General features: G+C 39.1%; 1 protein-coding gene across 1 annotated transcript in view; it reads right to left on the reverse strand.

The window, feature by feature from the left end:
• TUT4 (terminal uridylyl transferase 4) overlaps window positions 1–21,331 on the reverse strand; it is a 49,293-nt gene that overhangs the window by 600 nt on the left and 27,362 nt on the right. Inside the window, exons 13-29 of the mRNA XM_074151706.1 lie at window positions 19,789–20,531; window positions 19,139–19,289; window positions 18,475–18,561; window positions 16,503–16,606; window positions 15,603–15,660; window positions 15,405–15,508; window positions 14,714–14,803; window positions 13,491–13,604; window positions 12,305–12,382; window positions 11,733–11,910; window positions 11,327–11,374; window positions 11,150–11,232; window positions 9,695–9,810; window positions 7,838–7,998; window positions 6,774–6,871; window positions 3,714–4,239; window positions 944–1,117 (exon numbers count right to left, since the gene is read on the reverse strand). Of these exons, the coding sequence (XP_074007807.1) occupies window positions 944–1,117; window positions 3,714–4,239; window positions 6,774–6,871; window positions 7,838–7,998; window positions 9,695–9,810; window positions 11,150–11,232; window positions 11,327–11,374; window positions 11,733–11,910; window positions 12,305–12,382; window positions 13,491–13,604; window positions 14,714–14,803; window positions 15,405–15,508; window positions 15,603–15,660; window positions 16,503–16,606; window positions 18,475–18,561; window positions 19,139–19,289; window positions 19,789–20,531 (2,913 nt within the window). The remainder of the gene's footprint in view (window positions 1–943; window positions 1,118–3,713; window positions 4,240–6,773; window positions 6,872–7,837; window positions 7,999–9,694; window positions 9,811–11,149; window positions 11,233–11,326; window positions 11,375–11,732; window positions 11,911–12,304; window positions 12,383–13,490; window positions 13,605–14,713; window positions 14,804–15,404; window positions 15,509–15,602; window positions 15,661–16,502; window positions 16,607–18,474; window positions 18,562–19,138; window positions 19,290–19,788; window positions 20,532–21,331) is intronic.

Here is a 21,331-nt window from a genome sequence, read left to right on the forward strand (position 1 = left end):
CATTTACTAGACTGACACATGCTATCCGTACGACTAACCCATTTAACGGGACAATGCAGTACTACTTGAATCCTATCTCCAAAATTCCCTCAGAATCATCGTTTTGTCCCATTACTTGAAGTTAATGAACAAAAATAAGTTCAGGATTTTTCAATATGGGTCTCACTTGGAAACCTCGCTATAGCAAAACGCTTAGATTTTGAAAAAAGGATTTGGTGCCACTATCTCTCATTTTTAACTGGGTGATCCAGCAGCACGAGAACTGCAAAGCCTCCAAGTAAAATTTAGGCATAGTTTCTCTCTTAGTGGAGCCAAAGGTGTTTTTCCCTACAGTCATTCCCAATCCTCCTGGATGCTGAACACCTTTACCACTCGCCAGCATCAGGAAGAGCTGACATAATGCCAGTCCTTCAAAGCACCCTCAATAACTCAACCTGATCCAGCTCTGGAGTTAGGACCTCTTTGTCTGCAGGGGGGTTGGACTAGACAACCTCCAGAGGCTCCTTCCAACCTCAGTTATCTACGGTCTTGCAAGTTTTTCTGTATGTAAAGTCATTGCACAAGGCAAGATACAAAAGCCAAGTAAAATTAATGAGGACAAGAACGTCTTCAAATTCTCAACACACTCATGGGCAAATCATCTAAACTTCTACTGAAGCAGAGGTGGCTCTACAGTGAGACTGCAGCAGCGAAGGAGAAAGAGGTTAGAAGTGCAACAGACTGCAAATCAGCTCAGATTTCACAATTTGATTGAACCCCTTCCCTCCCACAACGATTTTCATCCATCCATACAGAAAGCTGAAGCGTTGGATTTGACTCTTGGATTCGTTACGGTTCCAGGGAGCCTGGCAAAGTGAAACACGATTCCTTGGCTTTTAAAAGCCTTTGAGACAGCAAAGAGACATGTTGCACGAGCTGTTGATTCATTAACTAGTTCTAGTACCTTGAGGGTAGAAAGGTTTGTTCGGTGGGTAGCTGGCATTTCCCTGCTGCATGTAGTTCTGAGGCATATTGTAAGGCCACGCTCCTCGGAGGAGAGGAAAATGGGTAGGGGTCCCATGGTCCCAAGGGACAGAAGGAGGGTTCATTTTACCAAACTGTCCTTGGAAACCCTGATCTATTTTTCAATTGAAAGGGAAAAGCACATTGCAAGTTGAAATAATTAAACAGTAAGTCACAAACACAATTTACATCTTAAATAACAGTTTGCGGGGGACTTAATGCGATTAGTCTGATGTGCTACTCTTTTATTATTATTTTTTTTTAAATATACATCAATAAAAATTACCACCTAAATTACTCCATTATTCACTGTAATAGAATTTACGGGGGGGAGGGGAAGGGGGAGACAGAGGATGAATCAGTATTAATATCAAGACCTACAATTTCACTATTCCTATGTCATTCTCATGATGAAAAATACAAGGTCTGAACAACGTTACTAATATCTGATTCCACACAGATATTCACTATCACTGACGGAGCTGCGACATGAAAGCTATTATCCTACGGCAAGAAGTAATTCTCAGATGTACACTGGAATTCCACTAATACCTGTATGCTTAAGAAACTCGACACACAGATCATCGGACCAATTTAAAGAGTTTTTTTAGAGAGACAATTAAAACTTTTTGAAGCATGTATATAAATCAAAAGCTGTTCCATTTATAAATCCAGTATTAATGCAGCAATAAGGATGAGAAATCAAGCATCCAAGGAGAGAGGACACACAACAGTTGATGCCAAACGCTATATTACTATTTCTGCTCTTTTTTTTTTTGTAGCTCCCAATTTTATAAGACACAGCAACGCCTGCTAATTGAGCAAGGTGTGCAATGTACATTTAAAAATAAAGAAATAAATTTAAGTAACTCTCCTCAGTTCCCCTTCAGGCTCATCAAAAAAAAACCAAACTTGTAGACAGACTTTCATTAAATAAAAGCAAGCTATATGTTTAAAAACAACAGTAACTTTTACACAGTAAAACATGAAGCATGGCTCTGGACTAAGCGTGAAAAAGCTGTCTGTCTGAAACTTCTAATGATCCTACATCTGATCAATTGTCTACTGCAAAGAAAGTAAAATCGCTCCTTCCAACTCAGTTATGTGAGCCAAGACAAAGTTTCCATAAATTTAACTGTTCCCAAATTGTCCCAAGCAAGAAAGCAAGCAGATGTCCAACAGAGAGCCAACAGCTCATCCCTACTGTGCACCTACCTACTGACCCCACCTCAATGGCATCTCAGCCACAAAGAAAACAAAAGCGATTAAAATACAAAGAGGAAAGATACCAGGATTGGAAAATAAGAAAAGGAGTGTGATGAGACTGGAAACAAATCGAAGTTGAGGGAAGAGAAAATAATATCGTGACTGACAGCACAAGAAAACTGGGAAACCTTCTGCGCAGGCATGATGAGAGCGGAAGCAAACACACCGAGAGCAAAAGGAAAACGACTGAAGACAGGGACTGAGTGACTACAGGCTGAGAAACAGGACTCGTTAAGGGAGAATGGAGCAGAAATGAGGACGTGGGGAGCTTGTCTGAAAGAAGGCAGCTTCCTGGGTAACATGAATTGGATTGGAAGGAGCTGCTTGAGAAAAAGTCAGAGCTGACGTGGACATGGAGGAGGGAACAGAAAACTTCGGACAGAGAATTAAGATCAGAAATAGAGAGGCAGGGACAAAGCACACTGGAGGCACAGAGAGCACACTGGTAGCAGTTTCTGTATCCTCTAAAATATACTCCCCCAAAAGCTCTGAATAGAGAAGCATGCATCTTCAGTATCTCAACAACTATCTGACACTCACTGGTCAATTATACCTCATCCAACACTGTTGACTCAGCTGCAAATCTACTGTTGCTGTCCATCGCTTTATTAGTACAGAGAAAGGCTGTGCAGGAGATTCAAAACTCCCACCTCAAGATGCACAACTGCATCAGCATATTGTATGATAGATTTTTTTTAAACATAAGAATTACACACTCAGAATAAATCAAAAGACAATTATCACGATTTAAAAGATCACAGTTAAAGTTTAGGGGCTGCCACGTTTTATGTTGCACAGAAAAACTGCACGGGCTTTAATTACTACTCTGCTTTTCTCAGCCTCAAACATACAAATGTACTCGGCTTTGGTAAGAGGCAGAAGGCTGTTGCCCAATTGTTGCAGAGAGAACGTATATGAAGTATTTTCAGGGAATAACATTGAGATTAAGGAAGATAAACACGACAGGATAAACTATAGGAGAAAAGAATGCATAAGATCATGTCATATTGTGCTAAATGCAAGTGGGCAATATTCAGGCTGCACAACCATAATTCTGCCGGTCTCTAAGCTTGCAGTTGCAGCCTCAGCACTCATCTAGTAAACTACGTAACAACATAAATGGAAACTGTATTTGGAAGCGTATTCACAGAAATGTGCGTTAAGACTCACACAATTATTAGAACATTTCTCAGTTGTTGAATGCATGATTTCTCATCTGTTGCACAGCCAGCAACAGCAGACAGGACCGATGTCTGAAAGTTACAACAATCCAACTTGCCTAATTTTTTTTTCCTATGAAAACGTTGAGAGAGTGGAAGTAATGACTTAAGTTTCTTAAGCATTGTATTTTTAATGTAAAACAAGTTGAAAGAGTTAGCTGTTTCTGTAACACTTAACGTTTGTACACAAAGTGCGAGAGGTTTGATACAACAGAGAAGAGTTACCTGAATTCCCCACAGTGCCATTGTTCACCAGTGAGTTTGGAGTCACGGGATTGTGCCAGTGTCCCTCATGAGAAGTGCTGGGGATTCCCATGGGCCTGGCAGCAGGCTGTGCAAAGATGATACTGGGATCATTCAAGCTTACACTGCTCTGGTTATTTGCGGTGCTGCTGCTGCCAGATCTCATAGAAAATGGAACATTTGTAGAATGAGGAGGGTTACCCGGTGCAGAGTGAATAACGGGCCCGTGAATAGGCCAAGAAGTGTTGGGAAGCTGAATTTGGTGGTGATGGTGCATCTGAAGTAGTCCCAGGTTATGCAAGGTGGAATACTGACCTGGGGGAGATTGGGGAAAGTTAAACAAAGGCAGCTGGACCTGATGGGGTGGCTGCGCACCCTGCTGTGGTTGCGGAACGTGCTTAGACTGGGATATTGGTTGTGGCTGAGTCTGGTTAATGGAGGCTGGCTGAGAGGAATTCTGTGTAAATTGTTGAGGTTGTGGAGAGTAAGATGACTGATGCGAATCAGACTGGAGGGGAAAAAAAAAGTATGTATTTCTGATTAGTTCACTAGCTATTTAATGGTGTTTTTCTTTAATAAGCACCCACTGCATTAGACTATTCATAAAAAAGGCAAAGCAGTCCCCACCCCAAATACTGCACCCAAATTCCTGCTGGTTTAAATAAGTGCAGTTCGACTGACACTGATTTTCACCATCAGATAATTTGGCCTGTTAATGTGGCCCATCCCCACCATCAGAAACATCATTCTGAGCAAACATTAGCCCCAAGCTCTTCATTAGACTCCTCAGACATCTGTTCCCAATTTTTTCATCCATGTCTTCCCCACCCTACATATTTACAGCCCAGAATCTCATCAACTAATTACCTTACTTCCGAATAGAGTGGTTCTTATTACTACAGACTTTTTAAAGTAATTCCAAAGTAAGCACCTAATATCTCTTTAATTTTTATTTAATCTGTTAAAGAAGAACTTGAAACCCAAACATATCCTGACGTTAGGCCATGGCTGAAGGCACAGAAACAGCAATTATTAAAGACTTTGCAGAGCTCTTATAAAGCTTTCCCTTTCACCAGCAACAGAAAGAGGCATTCGGTATTGCAACTAAGCAGAGAAGCACTCCAGTAACTGGGGAGTTCCCCAGTTTGTCTGCCAAAATTTATTACCAATGCCTGGATTAACCTCATCTGGTTTTAAGCAGTTAGACAATGGCATAAGATAGGCGCCGCCAAAGAGAAATTGAAATGACAGATATCTGAACTGGAGATTATTGCCTGAATCTCAGATCTCAACCTCCCCCTGGAGTTGCTTGTCATCCTCCACAGACTACAGCAGACAGCTAAGCTCTAAGGAACTCAGCTGCTGTCAAACACCTGAAGTTAAAGGTCTCTGCAGCTTGTCACTAGCCGTGGCTGCTCGCCTGTCTGTTTAAACTGGCAGTCACTTTTCTTCAATAACCAGAGGTCTGCAGGACTCCCTCATGCCAGCCTTTCAGAGCATTCCCTACAGCAGCAGCAGGCTGCGTGCCTTTGCCTGGGCAAAAGCTGAAGCCCAAGATGCTGGGATCGCTCCCTGCCGCTATTCCAACTGTTCCTGTTAGGAGTGCCTCCTATGCCTTTCTATCAAACCAGGAAGAGCCGGTAAAACCTGGGATTTGAAAGACAGCAACTAGTTTAATAGTTTAAATGTTACAAAAATAGAGCACATGCACTGACTACAGTTTTCTTGCAAACAATAAACCACCACAGGCATGCACTGGACATGCCAGCAGCAGGAGAGGAGAAATGTTAAGCTCCAGCCTCTTGGTCTGCTTCCACACCCCCGCATTCCCTTTTCTCTCCCTCTTGCTCCACTAACATTCCCCCTTTCCGTTCTCCTCAAACAATCCCTGGACAGCACATATTCCCCAAGAAATCCTGGCCAAATGACAACGATGCAACACACACACAGAGTCCAATATCATCCAGATGACAGAAGACTCTGCACAAGACTAGGCCCAGTGTGCGTGATGTGCGTGCACCCACACACGCAGCTTCAATTTCCCCAAGCAGAACTACAAGGCTCCTAAAAAGATACTCCTGCATCTTGTGACAGCACGGTGGCAGTTCAGCCCTTCAGTGAGATCAGGGCTGCGTCAGTTCTTCCTTAGCAGCATATTATGATAGTAAAAATGATGTCATCAAGTCTCTGTTGCTGGAGCATTCCAATAAATGCTTGTTGAACAGTCAGGAAATACTCTATACACAAAGTAGTAAACTGAACAAAGAGCACAGTGATCACTATGTTTGCTCATTTGCCAGCTTCATTAGCGGGCACATGTTTCTCAGACTAACAGCTTAAAATTAATGAATTTCTGCTGTATTCTGTATTCCAAAAACATTAAATGCCACCAGCTGTATTTGCTCAAATACCCTCTGCTATCCATCTCCACTTAGAAGCAGGTTAAACATACTTTATCTAGTTCTATAGAGACTTGAACAAATTCTAAGAGAAAGATATCAAAAATTTCTCCATTGTTCTCTTTGTGCTTCTAGTGTGCTCTGGCAGAGTTTTTCCCTTTGTGTCACATCTGAACTGAAGTATGACTTGTATGCGTTCCCTGCCTGTTCACAACAGTCCCTGAAGACAGTTCTCTTAAACCACAAGAGAATCGTGACAGTCACAAACCTAAGTCTGCAGCACGTTAACGATGAGCTACGCTTTATTTCCCTTAGTAACTCCAGAAGATTGCCAGAACAAGCATGAGACTTCAAAAGTCATCCTAGCTTAAATCTCAAGGATAGCGAAGCTGGCCTTTCAGAATTGCAAGCTATCTCAAAAGAAATCTAACTACACAGTTTCCGCATTGGAAGACCATAAATGCTCTCCCAAGAGACACTACGTTATATATCAAAGTTTCACTAACTGGCAGAGTGCAAGGTTGTCATTATAAAGTCCAGAATCTGTTGAGAAAAATCCATGCAAACCTGTTCCTAGCATGGCCCAAGATCCTTTGTTTGCTACAGCTTGCTTACTTCAATACTATTGCTAATTGGAACTTACGCATTCTGATGACTGTCTAGTGCGCAAGGGTCGTTCCACCTGCTGCTGACTCACAGCCACTAGCTGTGAATTTACCATGCTCCGGACCAATTGGGTGCCTAATCAAGGAACAAAAGTGTTAATAAAAACCACAAGGTTATAGATGACAGAATAATGAGCAGAGAACTGGGACTCAGCGATACCTTAACTCTCGCACGACACATTTTAGGTAAATCACTTTAACCTCTCCTTTAAATGGAAAGCTTTCCCTCTACTGGTAACAGTGAAAATTAATACCTAGAGCAGCTCAACCCAAAATCTGAGTAAGACAAATTCAAACATGAACAAAGCTCACTTTGCTATCAAGCAGGAGCACTACCTTATACAGGTTTCCACGCTATTGCTGTAAGCAGTGGGATTTTAAATAGCAACAGGAACAGCAGAAATTTTTTGGGGCAAAGGAAGGAGAGAAAAAAAAAAAAGAGTAAAGGATATCAGAATATACAAAAGCAGCAAGGTTCTCTCTGAAGTTAACTTATGATTGTTTTCTCTACTTTTTCAAGTACCGCAGGCACCTAAGGGCCTAATTCGAATGGTTTTGCAATTAGACTTGTCTCCAATTGCTAACAGTAATTTGAAAGCTGGATCTAGCTTCCTAACGACTGTACGCTTTTGGAAGTGTTACTTTAAGGCTACTGATTTTTGGTGAAAGTACATTTACTTACCTCTCACAGATGATGGAGGGTTAGCTAACATTTAAGAAACGTTTGGAAGAGGAAATGCATTCAATGACTACTATTATTACTACTCTTAAATGCACCCATTGTGACTGAAATAATACAATCCCCTGATGTACACTATACTTACTGCCGAGTACATTTTTACCACCCGTGCAAAGACTGTACTTCAGGAGGCATTACTCCCCTTGAAGAAAATCAACACTTAAGCAAAAAGCTGTATTTGCAATGACCAAAATCATTAGCTGCAGACATTTTTTTAAGGTAACTACCAGGTCTGTATAGAAACCTAGAGAGAAGGGATCTCAGAACTTCCAAATTATACTAACAACACATAAATTAACTTACCCGGCACACTATTATTTCTCTGACGGGTTTGTTTGAATTCAGGACAATCTCTTCTAACGTGACCCACATCCCCACAGATGAAACACCTTTTCTCTCTTGTTTCTCTATCATCTTCTTTCACTTCTTTTTCATCATCTTTCTCATTCTCCTTTTTCTTCAACCTGAACAATAACTTTTATTAGCAGTATTACAAAACCACAAAAAGATTAAAATCTCTGTAGAGCTGTTAAATTGGTATGTACAAAGGGAATGGTTACACAACCAACAGCTGGACCAGAATACAAATATCTTCAGAATCCCAGAAAAACCCTTCCAGAATCTGGGCTGGTTAACAACCTGTTTGTATAAACTTAACCAACTTAGAAACTCCCCATAATTGTCCTGAAGCTATCTGACTGTATTAGGGCAGAAGTATACCTCCAGTTAAGTAGGCTTAGCCTGCCAGTTAGTTTGGGAGTAGTTCTGTGCAACAATTCCCGAGTCAGAATATACACAACCAGTTAGCTGTATCACATGGATATAAACACACACACACACACACACACACACACACACACACTCCCTCCGGGTACATCAGCATCCTGAGCCTCGGCAGGATGTGAAAAAAAGCACTGAGGCTCTTTCAAACACTCAGAAACAATACAACAAACAGGAGAAGAACTAGCGATCGGGAACCAAGACAAGAAATAAAGGTCTTTTCCCATATTATCTGTAGGATTGTTAAATACCAATACTATTTTGTGAGCTGTATGCACAATTTGAGAGAGATTCTGTGTGGCTGTGCTGTGGTAGCAGTTTGTGTGAAGAGAAGGTCACAACTTCTTTTCCTAAGGCACATGTAAGGAAAGAGGTGACGTGATTCCATGTGCTAGTGCTTATGAGGAGTATGTTAAGGGAGTGACTGAAAGAAAGTCAACCTGTGACCTCAGGGTCCCAGTCCAGTTTCATCTATCTTGAACTCTGTTGACTGAATAAAAGGCTGTAAATATGGACTTTGTAGCAGGAAGGTATCAATAATCTTTTGGAGAACTATGGAGCACACAACTGAACATAAGGAATAAATGAAAAAGTCCAGGCTTTAATCTGCATTCTAAGGGTTTCAACAGGTTTTAGGTGGAGTCAGACAACCTACACGGAGTGTGTCATTACAAATCCAAAGACGTAAAAATGTGAGGAGTGCACATTCTCTGTAGATTTCTGCTAAACTCTCTTTGGAGACATTGACCTGCATCTGATAGGGACTCCTTTTGCAGGAGTATTGGATTCAAAACTCCTAAGTGTAATTAATGTACAAGTGCAAGATCCCTAAGCGACTGGCACTGGTAAGATGTTACAGAAATGCACATTAACTATGTACATTTTAACTACTCCTAGATTTTAATAAATGAACTTTTACCTGCCTTGCAGAGGTACGTTATCAGATCTACAGAATAATGCAAATTCAACACTGTCTTCCAAACATGATCACTACAGGAAATCCAGTTTAATATGTTACAAATGGTGTAGTCAGGTTATATGGTCTCCATCTGAATGTTTACACTACAAAAAGATAATTCAGTAATCTAAATTTTAAGGTAAGCTGTAACTACAGATAGATCATGAAGCAGAAGTGGTAACATATTACAGACTGTTGATGTTACTCTGTGTGTGCTTGCATAAACACTCTACAATTTAAAGAGTAGACCAGAAGTAGTCCTAAGAAAAGCAAAAACAGGATGGGAAGTTGAAGATTAGATACAAAGCTTTGATTTTCTCTGCAACTCAGCACATTCTTCATTTTCATTAAAATTTCAAATATCAAAATCTCTCTCCTGATTTAATCTCAAAGATTTTATGTTAGCTTTGTATATTACTTACCTCCTCCTCTTTGGACAGTCTTTCATGTAATGACCAATTTTTCCACAGACACGACAACATCTGTCATTGGGTGCCAATTCCCCATCTGTCAGCACTTTTGAGTCAAAAAAGTATTCCTATCGAAACACATCAGACAGACAATATATAAACCACTCAGTTAGAAGACTGAGGAATGAAAGCAAAACAGACAGCTTTCATCTCCTATTGTTCCCTAAATTTTACTGCTTCTTAGATTGTACCTAGTCCTTTTCTTCCCCTAGATAATGGCAGCTTTTTCAGAGATGCGGAGCAATTTGGGCTAAAATGGGGTCTTTAGTCTTAGGGCCAGAGGCTGAATTTGCAGAACAGCTTAACCAGGCTCCAGCCTGCTGCCTACCTTCCACTTCCCCAAATGCTCTTCAGAGAGCAATTTTTTGCATATGATCTATTTTGGTATCTGAGTCACTGCCTGTATGCTTTCCGAAGCAGCCTATGTCCCTTCCCAAATGACATGATTAAATCCTCCCGGAGAGAATAAAGCTCAGGTGGGAAACAGATGGAGCATCTGCAGGCTGACCTGTATCCCTTCCCTCTCCCGGAATTTGCTAAGGACAGCTGCAGTTCTGATGCGTGTCAGCACAAAGGCCACAGTTTACAGTCTCTGAGCAACATAAACATTGTGAAAGTGCTTATCTTGCCTGAAAGACTGAAATAGAAGAGCAAATAGAAATGTTCTCACTCCAGCTAGAACAAAGTCCTACTGTAGACTTAGGTATTTACGGAAGCTTTTCGCTACGGTTTCCTCTCTGTACCACTAAGCTGCCCATACAGGGCACTGGCGTAGGAAGGAGATTCAAGAACTCTTCCTCTGTTGGGCATTTTGGAGATATAAAATGCTATGTAATACTACTGGCATTATTTCCTTCACGTAAGAGACAGCTCATTTGCATGCTAAGGCTGCTTTCTGTCATGCCTTTTATCCTTACGTAAAATGTCCAGTGAAAATGTGAGACGAGGCAGAACACAAACGAACACTACACAAACACACAGTATGTGCTTTCCAGAAGCACTATAGCCTTGTATTGAACGTGTATGCAAACAATTAAATAAACCCAAACTAATTAGCAATAATATTTATTACATATGCTCACATATTGGTCAGTTATAGATAACTGTCCATGTCGTAATTCGTTATTATTTGCATCAGAATAGTACTTAAAAGTCCCAATAAAAACAGATCCTATTTTATTAGAGACAGCACAAAACAGAGCACAGTCACTGCATCAAAGAACATTTTAATACAAACTCAGAAAAAACTCAGGAACCCAATACTAAGCTGCACATTTTATGCAGATGATGTATAATTACATATATTGTGCATACCAAATTGCTAACTACATATAAGAGATGTTCTCTGGATGCATCAATTCAGTGGATGAAGAAATGTAAAAAACATACTGAAACTGGAAAACTTACAGCTTCTCTTCCAACAGTTGGGTAGAATGGGGTACCAAATAATTTTCTCCCATTGATAAATGCCTTCATTATGAAATTGGTCACTATTGAAGAAAGACAAAGTTATTAGAAAACAACAAAGGCACACCACCTTAGAAATCAGCAAATATTAATCATTAGTAGACATTAGCAGCTTACTTTTCCTGGAGACTCCAGCACCGAGATTATGATTCAAGTCAAAAGGATCTGTGTAAAGAAGGGGGAAAATCAAATTAGAGTTGGAAAAAACATGCTGCAGTAAGAATTTTTATTTTAACACAGAGAATCCCATTTTAAATGTACTCACAGAGTAGATGACAGCAAAGCAATGCTGTGTGTTTTAAAATATATGACTAACCATAATAAAGTAAGAGCAATTTACTGATGTATCCTAAAAGTTAGGAGACTAATCTCATTTTGTAAGCTGTAGGACTTGCAAACAATGCTTTTTTTAAACACTGATGTTTCCTCACATAAAGATCCTGTGCAACAAGGAAAACAGATCCCCAAGCAACAGCATTCATCAGTCCCTCATTAATGGAACAAAAATTCAGCAGGGAAGTACCTTCGATGGCAATACATTTGGATGTCCACTGTTTCTCAAATGTAGTCAACAGCTTCTTCTGCCGGATGCTGATCACATATTCCTTGAAATCAAATTCTTCAGTGTAGAATCGCAGCAACCCTAGCCAGAGTTCTCCGAGTGATTCAGTGTTCTTCCCAAGAGAAGGCAGACGTTTCTTCTGCATGCAATTGAAGACATCGTTCATACAGGTACAGTTACTGAAGGACTTCTCCTCCTGAACTACCTCTAATTATGAGTTTGTCTACCACGAGCAACCACTTGGTTAAAGTAAGGTTATATCACTACAGTTAACACTACCTCAATCCTGGACTGTTTATTAAGAGTAAAAAGTATTTTTCCTGATTTATATTACTTAGAAATGATTTAAAATAAACCAAGAAAAAGCAGACACTTTGAATTTCAGCAAAACATGACTAATTTGGGAAGTTACAATAATACAGATATGAAAGTTTAACTACTCTTTTATATTTTACACTGTTAGAAATATATTACTTTCTCATAAAAAAAACAAGTGTTAAGTTTTAGTGACTCTTCTGGAATTAGAATATTACCAATTCTTCCATGTCATCAAAGAAAAAGGCATTCCATCCATCCACCATTCTTTGTGGAATCTGTTTTCCATCAAATATCTGCCAAAACAGAGAGGGACTCAGTTACCACTCTAATGCAAAGTCGCCATAAAAGACTTGTAGTTTTGCTGCTAAGAAATATCACAAAAATATAAATCTTTTAATTTTAACAATTACTTCTTATATCGGCAGAATTTCCCACTGGTAAATATCTTTTTGCATTATCGCTATGCCTCTCTCCAATTATTTGATTATTTTATTTTTACTTGTTCTTTGCAACTAAGAAAACATGACTGAATTACCTCATCAAGATTCCAACATCTCTCTTGCCCACAAAAATCTCTAAGGAGACTTTATATGACTCCTATTACATTTTGACTTTAGCAAAGCCAAGGGGAAATTCCACTGCTATTTAAATGCACTCTCAGGGTAGCAATAAAATAACAACCCCCAACCACTAGTAAAGTATCAGCAAGAAAGTCTGAGTCTCAACTGCAGTGCTTAAGCCAATTTTCCTCTTGTACACAGAATAACAAAAAAGGCAGAAAGGGGTAATTTTCAGAAGTGCTTGGGAGTTCCAGCATGTATCCAGGAAGAGGTACATAGCTGACTAATTATATTCTCCACACACATGCAATGGAGGTACACAACGTTATTTTCTTAATAAAGTTTCCTGGCACATGTAAAATAGTATCTTTAAAGTTGTACCAAAGCATTAGGTATCCTTTTTTTCCACTCATCAAATCATAAAATAAACTTTTTCTCTTACAGAAAAGGTGTTGAGCAATAAATATTGCTTCTGACAATAAGTGATGGAAGAGCTGGACTCACATCTCAAGAGCATCTGGTGCAGTCTCATAATTACAATTCCCTTCTCTCCATACCACCTGCCAATTTTTTTTTCTATTCTGTTCAGCATATAAATATCATCGTAAGACCAAAATGCCAGAGTAAACGTAACAGCAGAACTTAGGTCAAAAGATTCCTGATTTTGTTGTCATTTTCTTGGTTAAGTTTTACCCACTGAAACCAAGCGGGAGTTAGGAACCTGTTAGCACAGAAGGGCCCCATATTTCATTCATCCCCCTGATCCTAAAAGCCCAGAATTCTCATATTTGGCTTGAAGAAACAGTGCATCTATTTTCACAGCTTTTTTCTCAAAACCTACCTCCTGAAGAACTGGAATAACAGGTGGATTTCTCTGTTGTAGAAAGTACAAAACCATGAGAATATAGGCATACGAGGACAGACTACCACGGGATGCATCACCGATGTCGCAGCGCTGAAAAAGTACATTTTAAACAAAATATTTAATTTCCATTTTATTAAGGCGAACAAAGATGTGAGAGAGCAAACAGAAACCCCATCAGTAACAGAAAATACATTAATCTCACAACTAAAAATTGGTTTATGAAGCCTGAAAACCAAATGTCCTTGGAGTCAAGTGCCATCTGGCAAACCCACAACATAAATTGACTAACATAAAAACAGAAAAGCTTTTTGTAGCCAAAATTACTTTTTTTTTTTTGGTTTATAATGTGCCAAATTTAAAAAAAAAAAAAAAAAAAAAAAGAATCAAAAACCCCAAACCAGAAATTCCAATAAACCTCAACATCTGATGTCCAGGTTTTAATACTGTAGAAGTTAGTTATCCTAAAATCATGTTACTAGAGCTGTTTCTATGACTCCTTATTGTTTCGGTTTCCCCTTTTTTTAAAAAAAATAATTAATTAATAGGCATTTCCATGTCATACTGGCAACTTAGGCAATATCTGGCATTTTGCTAGCATACATACACGTATCTAATTAAACCACGGTCCAGCCCGCACAACACAGCGTAAAACAAATATCAGTGAATTACCTTACTATGCTTGAAAATCTTATTACAGTATAACCTTCCTACAGCACCTGCTTCGAAGCTACCCTTTGCTTCAAGCTTGTGTCACAATAAACAACACATTTTTTACCTCCTAGGTCTGTAAAAGATGGGGATTCACAAATTACTTTGACACCAGCAGCAGAGACAGCTGTTCCTGGTTTTTCCGCCCATGCAAACAGAGGAGGAAGGATTTTGCTTAAACACAGAGTATTTGTACAGCTATGAAGTCACCTCCATACACAATACGTTCAAGAGTGTACGCCTGCCAATTTGGAAACTTGGTCTTTACAGTAAGATTTTTAGAATGTATACAGTAGTATGCAATACTACAAAAAAAAAATTAAGACTCATTATTATATAATGAATAATGTATAGGCATAGTCAGCTTAAGAAAGTGCACTTTATACTAACAGCGTTCTACTGCGTCATTTCCAGTTGGTGTTAGCAAAAGGTAAACTCAGTGACTGTATCAGAAAACACTGTATTATACAAGTACCTTCTTTTTATATTACCTTTGCAAAAACTTTCATTGTATAGCCCAGATATTGCACTCTAGGATCAATAGCTGCATATGTGGCCAGCATTCTTGTGTTATGCTGTGCCTGGGGGGAAAAAAGAATATAATCAAACAGGTGTTTCGACGCAATTTATCTGCAGCTCAAGCACAAGTGATGTATAATATAATTGGAGGGCAAAAAAGCACAACAATATTCCATAAAATTCATGCAACATTTCCTGCACAAACATAACTGAATGCTGTAATGAGGACACTATGAATGCAGTAACAACAAGGAGAACCTTGGAAAACAGCAGCGAAGAAGTCCGTAAGATGACACACGTTAGAACAAAGTCCACAACCTTCAGAGGTGAATGTGAGCCAATTACATAAGAAATTGTGCAATTTCATTGTGTTAGATGTAAGCTGGGATGAGGTGTCCTATTCACGATGGCAGAAAGGCCATGGGGAATGTGGCACTAACAGCTTTTCAGAAGCATTCACAAAAATGCTTTGTGTGCCATGAGGTTATACAGCTACTTAGCTTGGGCTGAGGGTGTCGGCCACCAAATTTAAATAAAGTAGAAAAAAATCCCCAAACATGCAAAAGCATTTCAATTCTTGTTTAAAAATTATTCCCTCAGATGATTATTTGAGTGAGTTACAATGAATTAAAAAGCTTTCTTTGAACACAAACAGATGCTTACCAGTGTATTGTATAAACTGATGTCTCCTTCTAAGCCACTTCGTCTGTGTTCAAATTTTACTATAGGCACTTTGGCTGTTGTTATAGGCAAGATGTTTCTCAAACCTGGAGAAGCAACACTTTAGTACATAAAACATTTCCATTAACTACATATACAGTAAATGTAAATAAAAAACAAATACTACTTTAAACCACCTACCTGGATGCTTCTTAAGAACTTTTGCCAAACCTTCTATTATTTCTTTACAGTTTAATTTCTAGGAAAAACAAATATGACAGCTTCAGACGTTAAAACATGGATTCTATCCCAACATTTACTATCAAACATGTATTTCCTACAGGAAAAGGCTATGTACAAAAAGAAGTAAGGAATAAACCAGCACATAGCATCATAGAACGGTTTGGGTTGGAAGGGACCTTAAAGATCATCGAGTTCCAACCCCCCTGCCATGGGCAGGGACACCTCCCACCAGAGCAGGTTGCTCAAAGCCCCATCCAGCCTGGCCTTGAACACCTCCAGGGATGGGGCATCCACAGCTTCTTTGGGCAACCTGTTCCAGTGCCTCACCACCCTCACAGTGAAGAATTTCTTTCTGGTATCTAATCTAAATCTCCCCTCTACCAATTTAAAACCATTACCCCTTGTCCTATTTCTCTACTCCCCGATATAGAGTCCCTCCCCATCTTTCCTGTAGGTGCCATTCAGGTACTGGAAGGCCGTTATAATTGTGTTTCTCTTCTCTTCTTATTATAACAATATAATTGTTATAATTCTCTTCTCCAGGCTGAATGACTCCCAACTCTCTCAGTCTGTCTTCATAGGAGAGGTGCTCCAGCCCTCTGATTATTTTTGTGGCCCTCCACATGTAAACTGGTAACTCGTATTCTCTATGTGGACATCTACAGTACACTAAATGTGTGTCTATAGAGCATTAGAAGTAAAATAGGCTACATCTTGCTTCATTTGTGCAGAGTGCAACAAGCCCATGTGCTACCAGCAAAATCTTAAAATTTCTGTACACAGAAAAGGTAACTGAATTAAAAAACCTTAAAGAATTCAACTTAAAATAGTAAATTTTATCAATTTCAAAACTCTTACCTCTGCATTTTCATGGCCTTCCAACGTCATGCAGATATCTAGATCACTGTCCCGAAATCCAAACCCATTCTTTGAAGAGCCAAACAAGCAAAGCCTGGCTTTGTCTGATCAAAAGAGTAGACCAAAAAAAGATAAATTCTTTTATAAGTCCTTACTGTGGAATATTACTTGACTGAGATGTGTAGGTGCCCATAAAAAAAAAAAAAATCAACTTTAAGAGAGAGCTCACATGTCACCTCTAAGACTTCACCTTTGATAAAGGAGGAAGCATAGTACTTTAAAAATTATTCATAGAAAGTAAGGCAAGATAAATCCCATGTAATTTTTATGAGTGAGGTATGCTACAGAGTTACTATAATCATTAAACGGCACCTCTAAATGTGGTGCCGTGTTTTGTGGTATGTGACTGCACTTTCCTGTTTTGAATAAATCAAACTAATGTACAAACCCAGTCACCAGTACAGCTTTACCCCACAGATAGGACAGAGCTACTCTCAACGCAGTCCAAACAGTATTTCTCCTTCCACTCATACTTTATCTTTGTTGCGTATTTTTCCTGTGACTAGGTAAATTTCGTCAATCAGTAAGTTTCTGTAACCATAACATACTGTTCAAGAAGACATAAGCAATAAGATTAACATACTTTATGGAACATTCTTTCCCAGTTGTTTTGTTTACATTTTTGTTTGAAACAAAATATTGTAATGTATTTTCATTCTTGTAAAGGAAAGTCAAATTGTGTAACTGAGAATCAGCAATTTCTTCCGAATTGAAAAAAATACATTTATCTGTTCAACTGAAATCAATGCTAGGAAAATACATATAACCCCTATTCACAGCTTTTTCCTAACCTTTTATAGAATTGGAAATCTTAAGTCTTTCAAGGTTCTGTAACAGGTCTCAATCCTCAGCTGCTGCCAGTAAGCGGAGGGCACAGCCAGTGGCTGGAAGTGCAATTCCCAGTTCCTTGACCACAGGCCAGTGACAGCAGAACCAATGCCCCTCTGGGTAAAGCAATGGACTGCAATTCAGGAGACCTGGGTTTGGTACCTGGCTCTAGCACTGACTTACACCACCTCCAAAAAAAAAATAAAAAAAAAAATCACTTGGCATCTCTGTGCCTTGACTTCCATCACTGTAGTAAGATACTTTGGCCTATTTTATAAAAATCATAGAATCATAGAATCGTCCAGGTTGGAAAAGACCCTCGGGATCATTGAGTCCAACCATCTACCCTACACTACAAAGTTCTCCCCTATACCATATCCCCCAACACCACATCTAAACGGCTCTTAAACACATCCAGGGATGGTGGCTCAACCACCTCCCTGGGCAGCCCATTCCAATGCCCGACCACTCTTTCTGTGAAAAATTCTTTCCTAATGTTCAGTCTAAACCTACCCTGTTGGAGCTTGAAGCCATTCCCTCTCGTTCTGTCATTAATTACTTGTGAGAAGAGACCAGTACCAACCTCTCTACAGTGTCCTTTCAAGTAGTTGTAGAGAGTGATGAGGTCTCCCCTCAGTCTCCTCTTCCTCACACTAAACAATCCCAGCTCCTTCAACCGCTCTTCATATGATTTGTTTTCCAAAAGGGACGTGAAGATAACAAACTCATTAGGATTTCCAAGATACTTAAACACTGGTGATGAGGCAACAAAAGTACTTGGCCCACGACCCAGGTAACACTAACCCCAACTGGCCAGGGCCCATTCAAACTTTCTTTTTGTCCAGACTGCAATAGCCCTGTATCTGCATTATTCTCTTGCAGCTATTCCTCCATTCTAGCGATGTTTCCACGGAATAGCACTGAGGGATGTTCAGTTTAGAAGTGTGGTTTAGGTTTACATAACAGGGGGAAAAGAGATGCCACTGCTTTAATAATGTCAATAATGAGACAAATGATATCTTCATGCTCTGGACAACGTGAACGAAGACAGCATTATCAAGAAGCACTACCTACTGTTACATACCATTATACTCTTTTCGAATAAATCTTTCCAAACTTGCCAGAATTTGTTCTCTGTTTTGTTGCTCAGATAAAGGAGGAGATAATTCATCTAAGTAAAAAGAAGTTAAAACACAGTCAGATGCGTCGTTCAGCTACCTCAAAAATCTTTCTCAGCTAACTAAACGTAGTCGATACCTTTTTTTTTCCATTGTTGTTACATTTACTTTTCTTGAATATGTGTTTTTCTTTATTATATCATTAGAGTTTTTAGGATTTTATTCCAGACGCCTGACTTCTGCAGTTATTCAAACACAGAGCAGCTTGGCGGGCACCTGGCATCCAGCCAAAGTTAACCCACCACAGCACCCAAAAGCCCCCAAAAGAGCTTTTACCAAAAGAAGCCATGGAATTTGACAAATTCACAAACTAGTTTTGCCCAGAGCCTAATTTCTGGGAACACTAGTAACTTTTTAAAAACTAAGTGAAAAATTCTGTACAGGATATTAGTTTCTCAAATCTGTTATAAGAATTTGATATCACAACCATGGATTATGTGAAAATAAAAATACTGATGAATTTGTACCTGAAAGAGCTTCTTCCCACTGAATTTACTGGAACCCGACAGTCATTTTTTCCAGATTCCAGATCACAGTTTACAGTGGAGTACAAACACTTTTCCAACTTACCAAAACATCTTTTACACACTATATCAAGTATTTCCCGAAATCTGTCTGTCATTGGTGGTAGTGGTTTTAGATCAATTTTCTTGAAATCCTCTGGGCAGTCATTTTTGGAATGTCCATCCCGTTTGCAGATGCTGCATACTATAGTTGGTGGCTTTTGGGAAGAAAAAAAAAAAGTGCATAAATGCAATTTTACTTTTAAGATAGTCCAACAGACCTAACATTTCCATGCAAGTCATGCAACCCAGAACATTTAAGATAAGAACAGCAACAGTCTCTACAAAGAACAGAAGAACACTTCTCAATAGGCTGCATTTAGTTCTCAGAGTGCGTAAGAGCACCTGGAAATTCCACAAGGAAGTAGGAGAGGAAGGGGCGGGGGGAAACACAAAACAAACAACAAACAAAACCTAGGATTTTTTTGTGTGTACATCAGAAAGCTGTGCATAATATGGGGGTAGCAGACCATCTAGTCCAAATGGCATGCAGGTTTGGTGTTTTCTCATCGTAAACAAAAGGCTAGAGCTACCATTCATAACAGAGACTGAAACAATCCCTGGGGGAATCCTGTCATCCACTCACCCTTAGTTTTGGTGATTTAAAAGTAACTGCCCACTGATACACAACCAGCACTGCTTAAATACACGGCTTACCTTTCCTGAAGTCAAAATAAACTTATCAAACACATAATGCATTTCTTCCGTAGACAGTCTGACTTCATCTTTGAGATCGTGAGCTTCCACCGTTGCTTTGCAGTTGGGCGAGGTAGCTGGTGTGCCAGTGCACTTACTCTTCTGAGAAGACTCTGTTACCAAACTCGGTCTGCTTTCAGCATCAGAAAATTCATTACTAGAATTTGCGTCATAGGGCTGATGTTCACCGCAGTTACAATGGTGGCTTAGCTCACCTTCAGTTATACAAACTGAAATTTCTAAATCATCCTGCTCTTTAAGTGATTTTTGCTTTAATTCACAGCATTCATTAGAAACAAGGGATAAAGCTTCTTCTTTGTCTTCATCATAACTAGAGTCCAATGTTGAATGTAGCAAAGAGTCTACGTTCTTGGAAGTACATCTTTTGGCTACAGCTTCTACCACTTCATTACATTCAAGTTCATTCTCTGGTATGTTACATCCACTTCCTATATTTTGTTTATCTACAATTTTTTCCCCTTGTGGAAGGCAACAGTTGGGTACAGGCTCTTCAGATCTCGTGGATTTCTTATTATTCATTTTCCCTTTTTCTTTCTTCTTGGTATCTGGCTTGGATTTAATCCCATCTTTACTTTGTGGGCATGCAAAATATTTATACGCTGTCCTAAATCGCTCCAGGATGTACTCAAATACCATCTGGCTATTTAGACTTCGTGCAACATTCCTCTTTAGTGCAAAAGGATCTAGAAAGAAAAAAAAAAAAATTTCATTAGTAATCTTTAATTTCTACATTTCTCTAAAGCAGCTGAAATACCTAAGTTATGATATGGCAGTTAAAAAGAGATTCTGATAATATAATCCAGAATTGTGTTTGGATATACTTAGAGAACATAGGGCCCACAAGGTTTTTTGGACTTCTTCCATACAAAACACAACACACGTGTGAGCCATGAATGGTTGGCTATCATAAACCATTTAACACAGTGTTATTTAAAAAAAAAACCACAGGTATTATTGTACCATTATATTATGATCAATTTCTAAACTAGAAATGAAAATAAACATACAAAGGCAAAATAAACATAGGCCTGACTGAACTTTTTTCCTTCACTGAAGAAGGATTTGCATTTCCCTTAAGAAATTAATTTCTCTAAGAGTAACATTAAGGTTATAAGGATTATATGAACCAATCTCACCAGGTTTCATTCTTAGTCCTTCCTAGCGATTTCTAGATCAAACATGTTTTCCAAGTAAAAAGAGCACTTGCATAGTTGCTATAAGTTTGCCTGGGAAGATAGTATCAAACTGAGATTCTGTTACTTTATTAACTTCAGTTACAAACTTAACATTAAAAAAAAAAAAAAGCAAAACTGAAAACCAAAAAAGATAGAACAAACAACCAAAAACAACACAAAAAGACCAACAATAGCAGGTATCAGAACCAGAATGCCACCTGTTTTTTGCAAGCATTTCCTGTTTCTTCATCAGTAATTTGCCCTTTTATCTTACAGGTTTTAGTCTCCCACATGCTCAGTAAATACTA

Source organism: Numenius arquata, chromosome 8 (assembly GCF_964106895.1).
Source record: "Numenius arquata chromosome 8, bNumArq3.hap1.1, whole genome shotgun sequence".
Lineage (NCBI taxonomy): Eukaryota > Metazoa > Chordata > Aves > Charadriiformes > Scolopacidae > Numenius > Numenius arquata.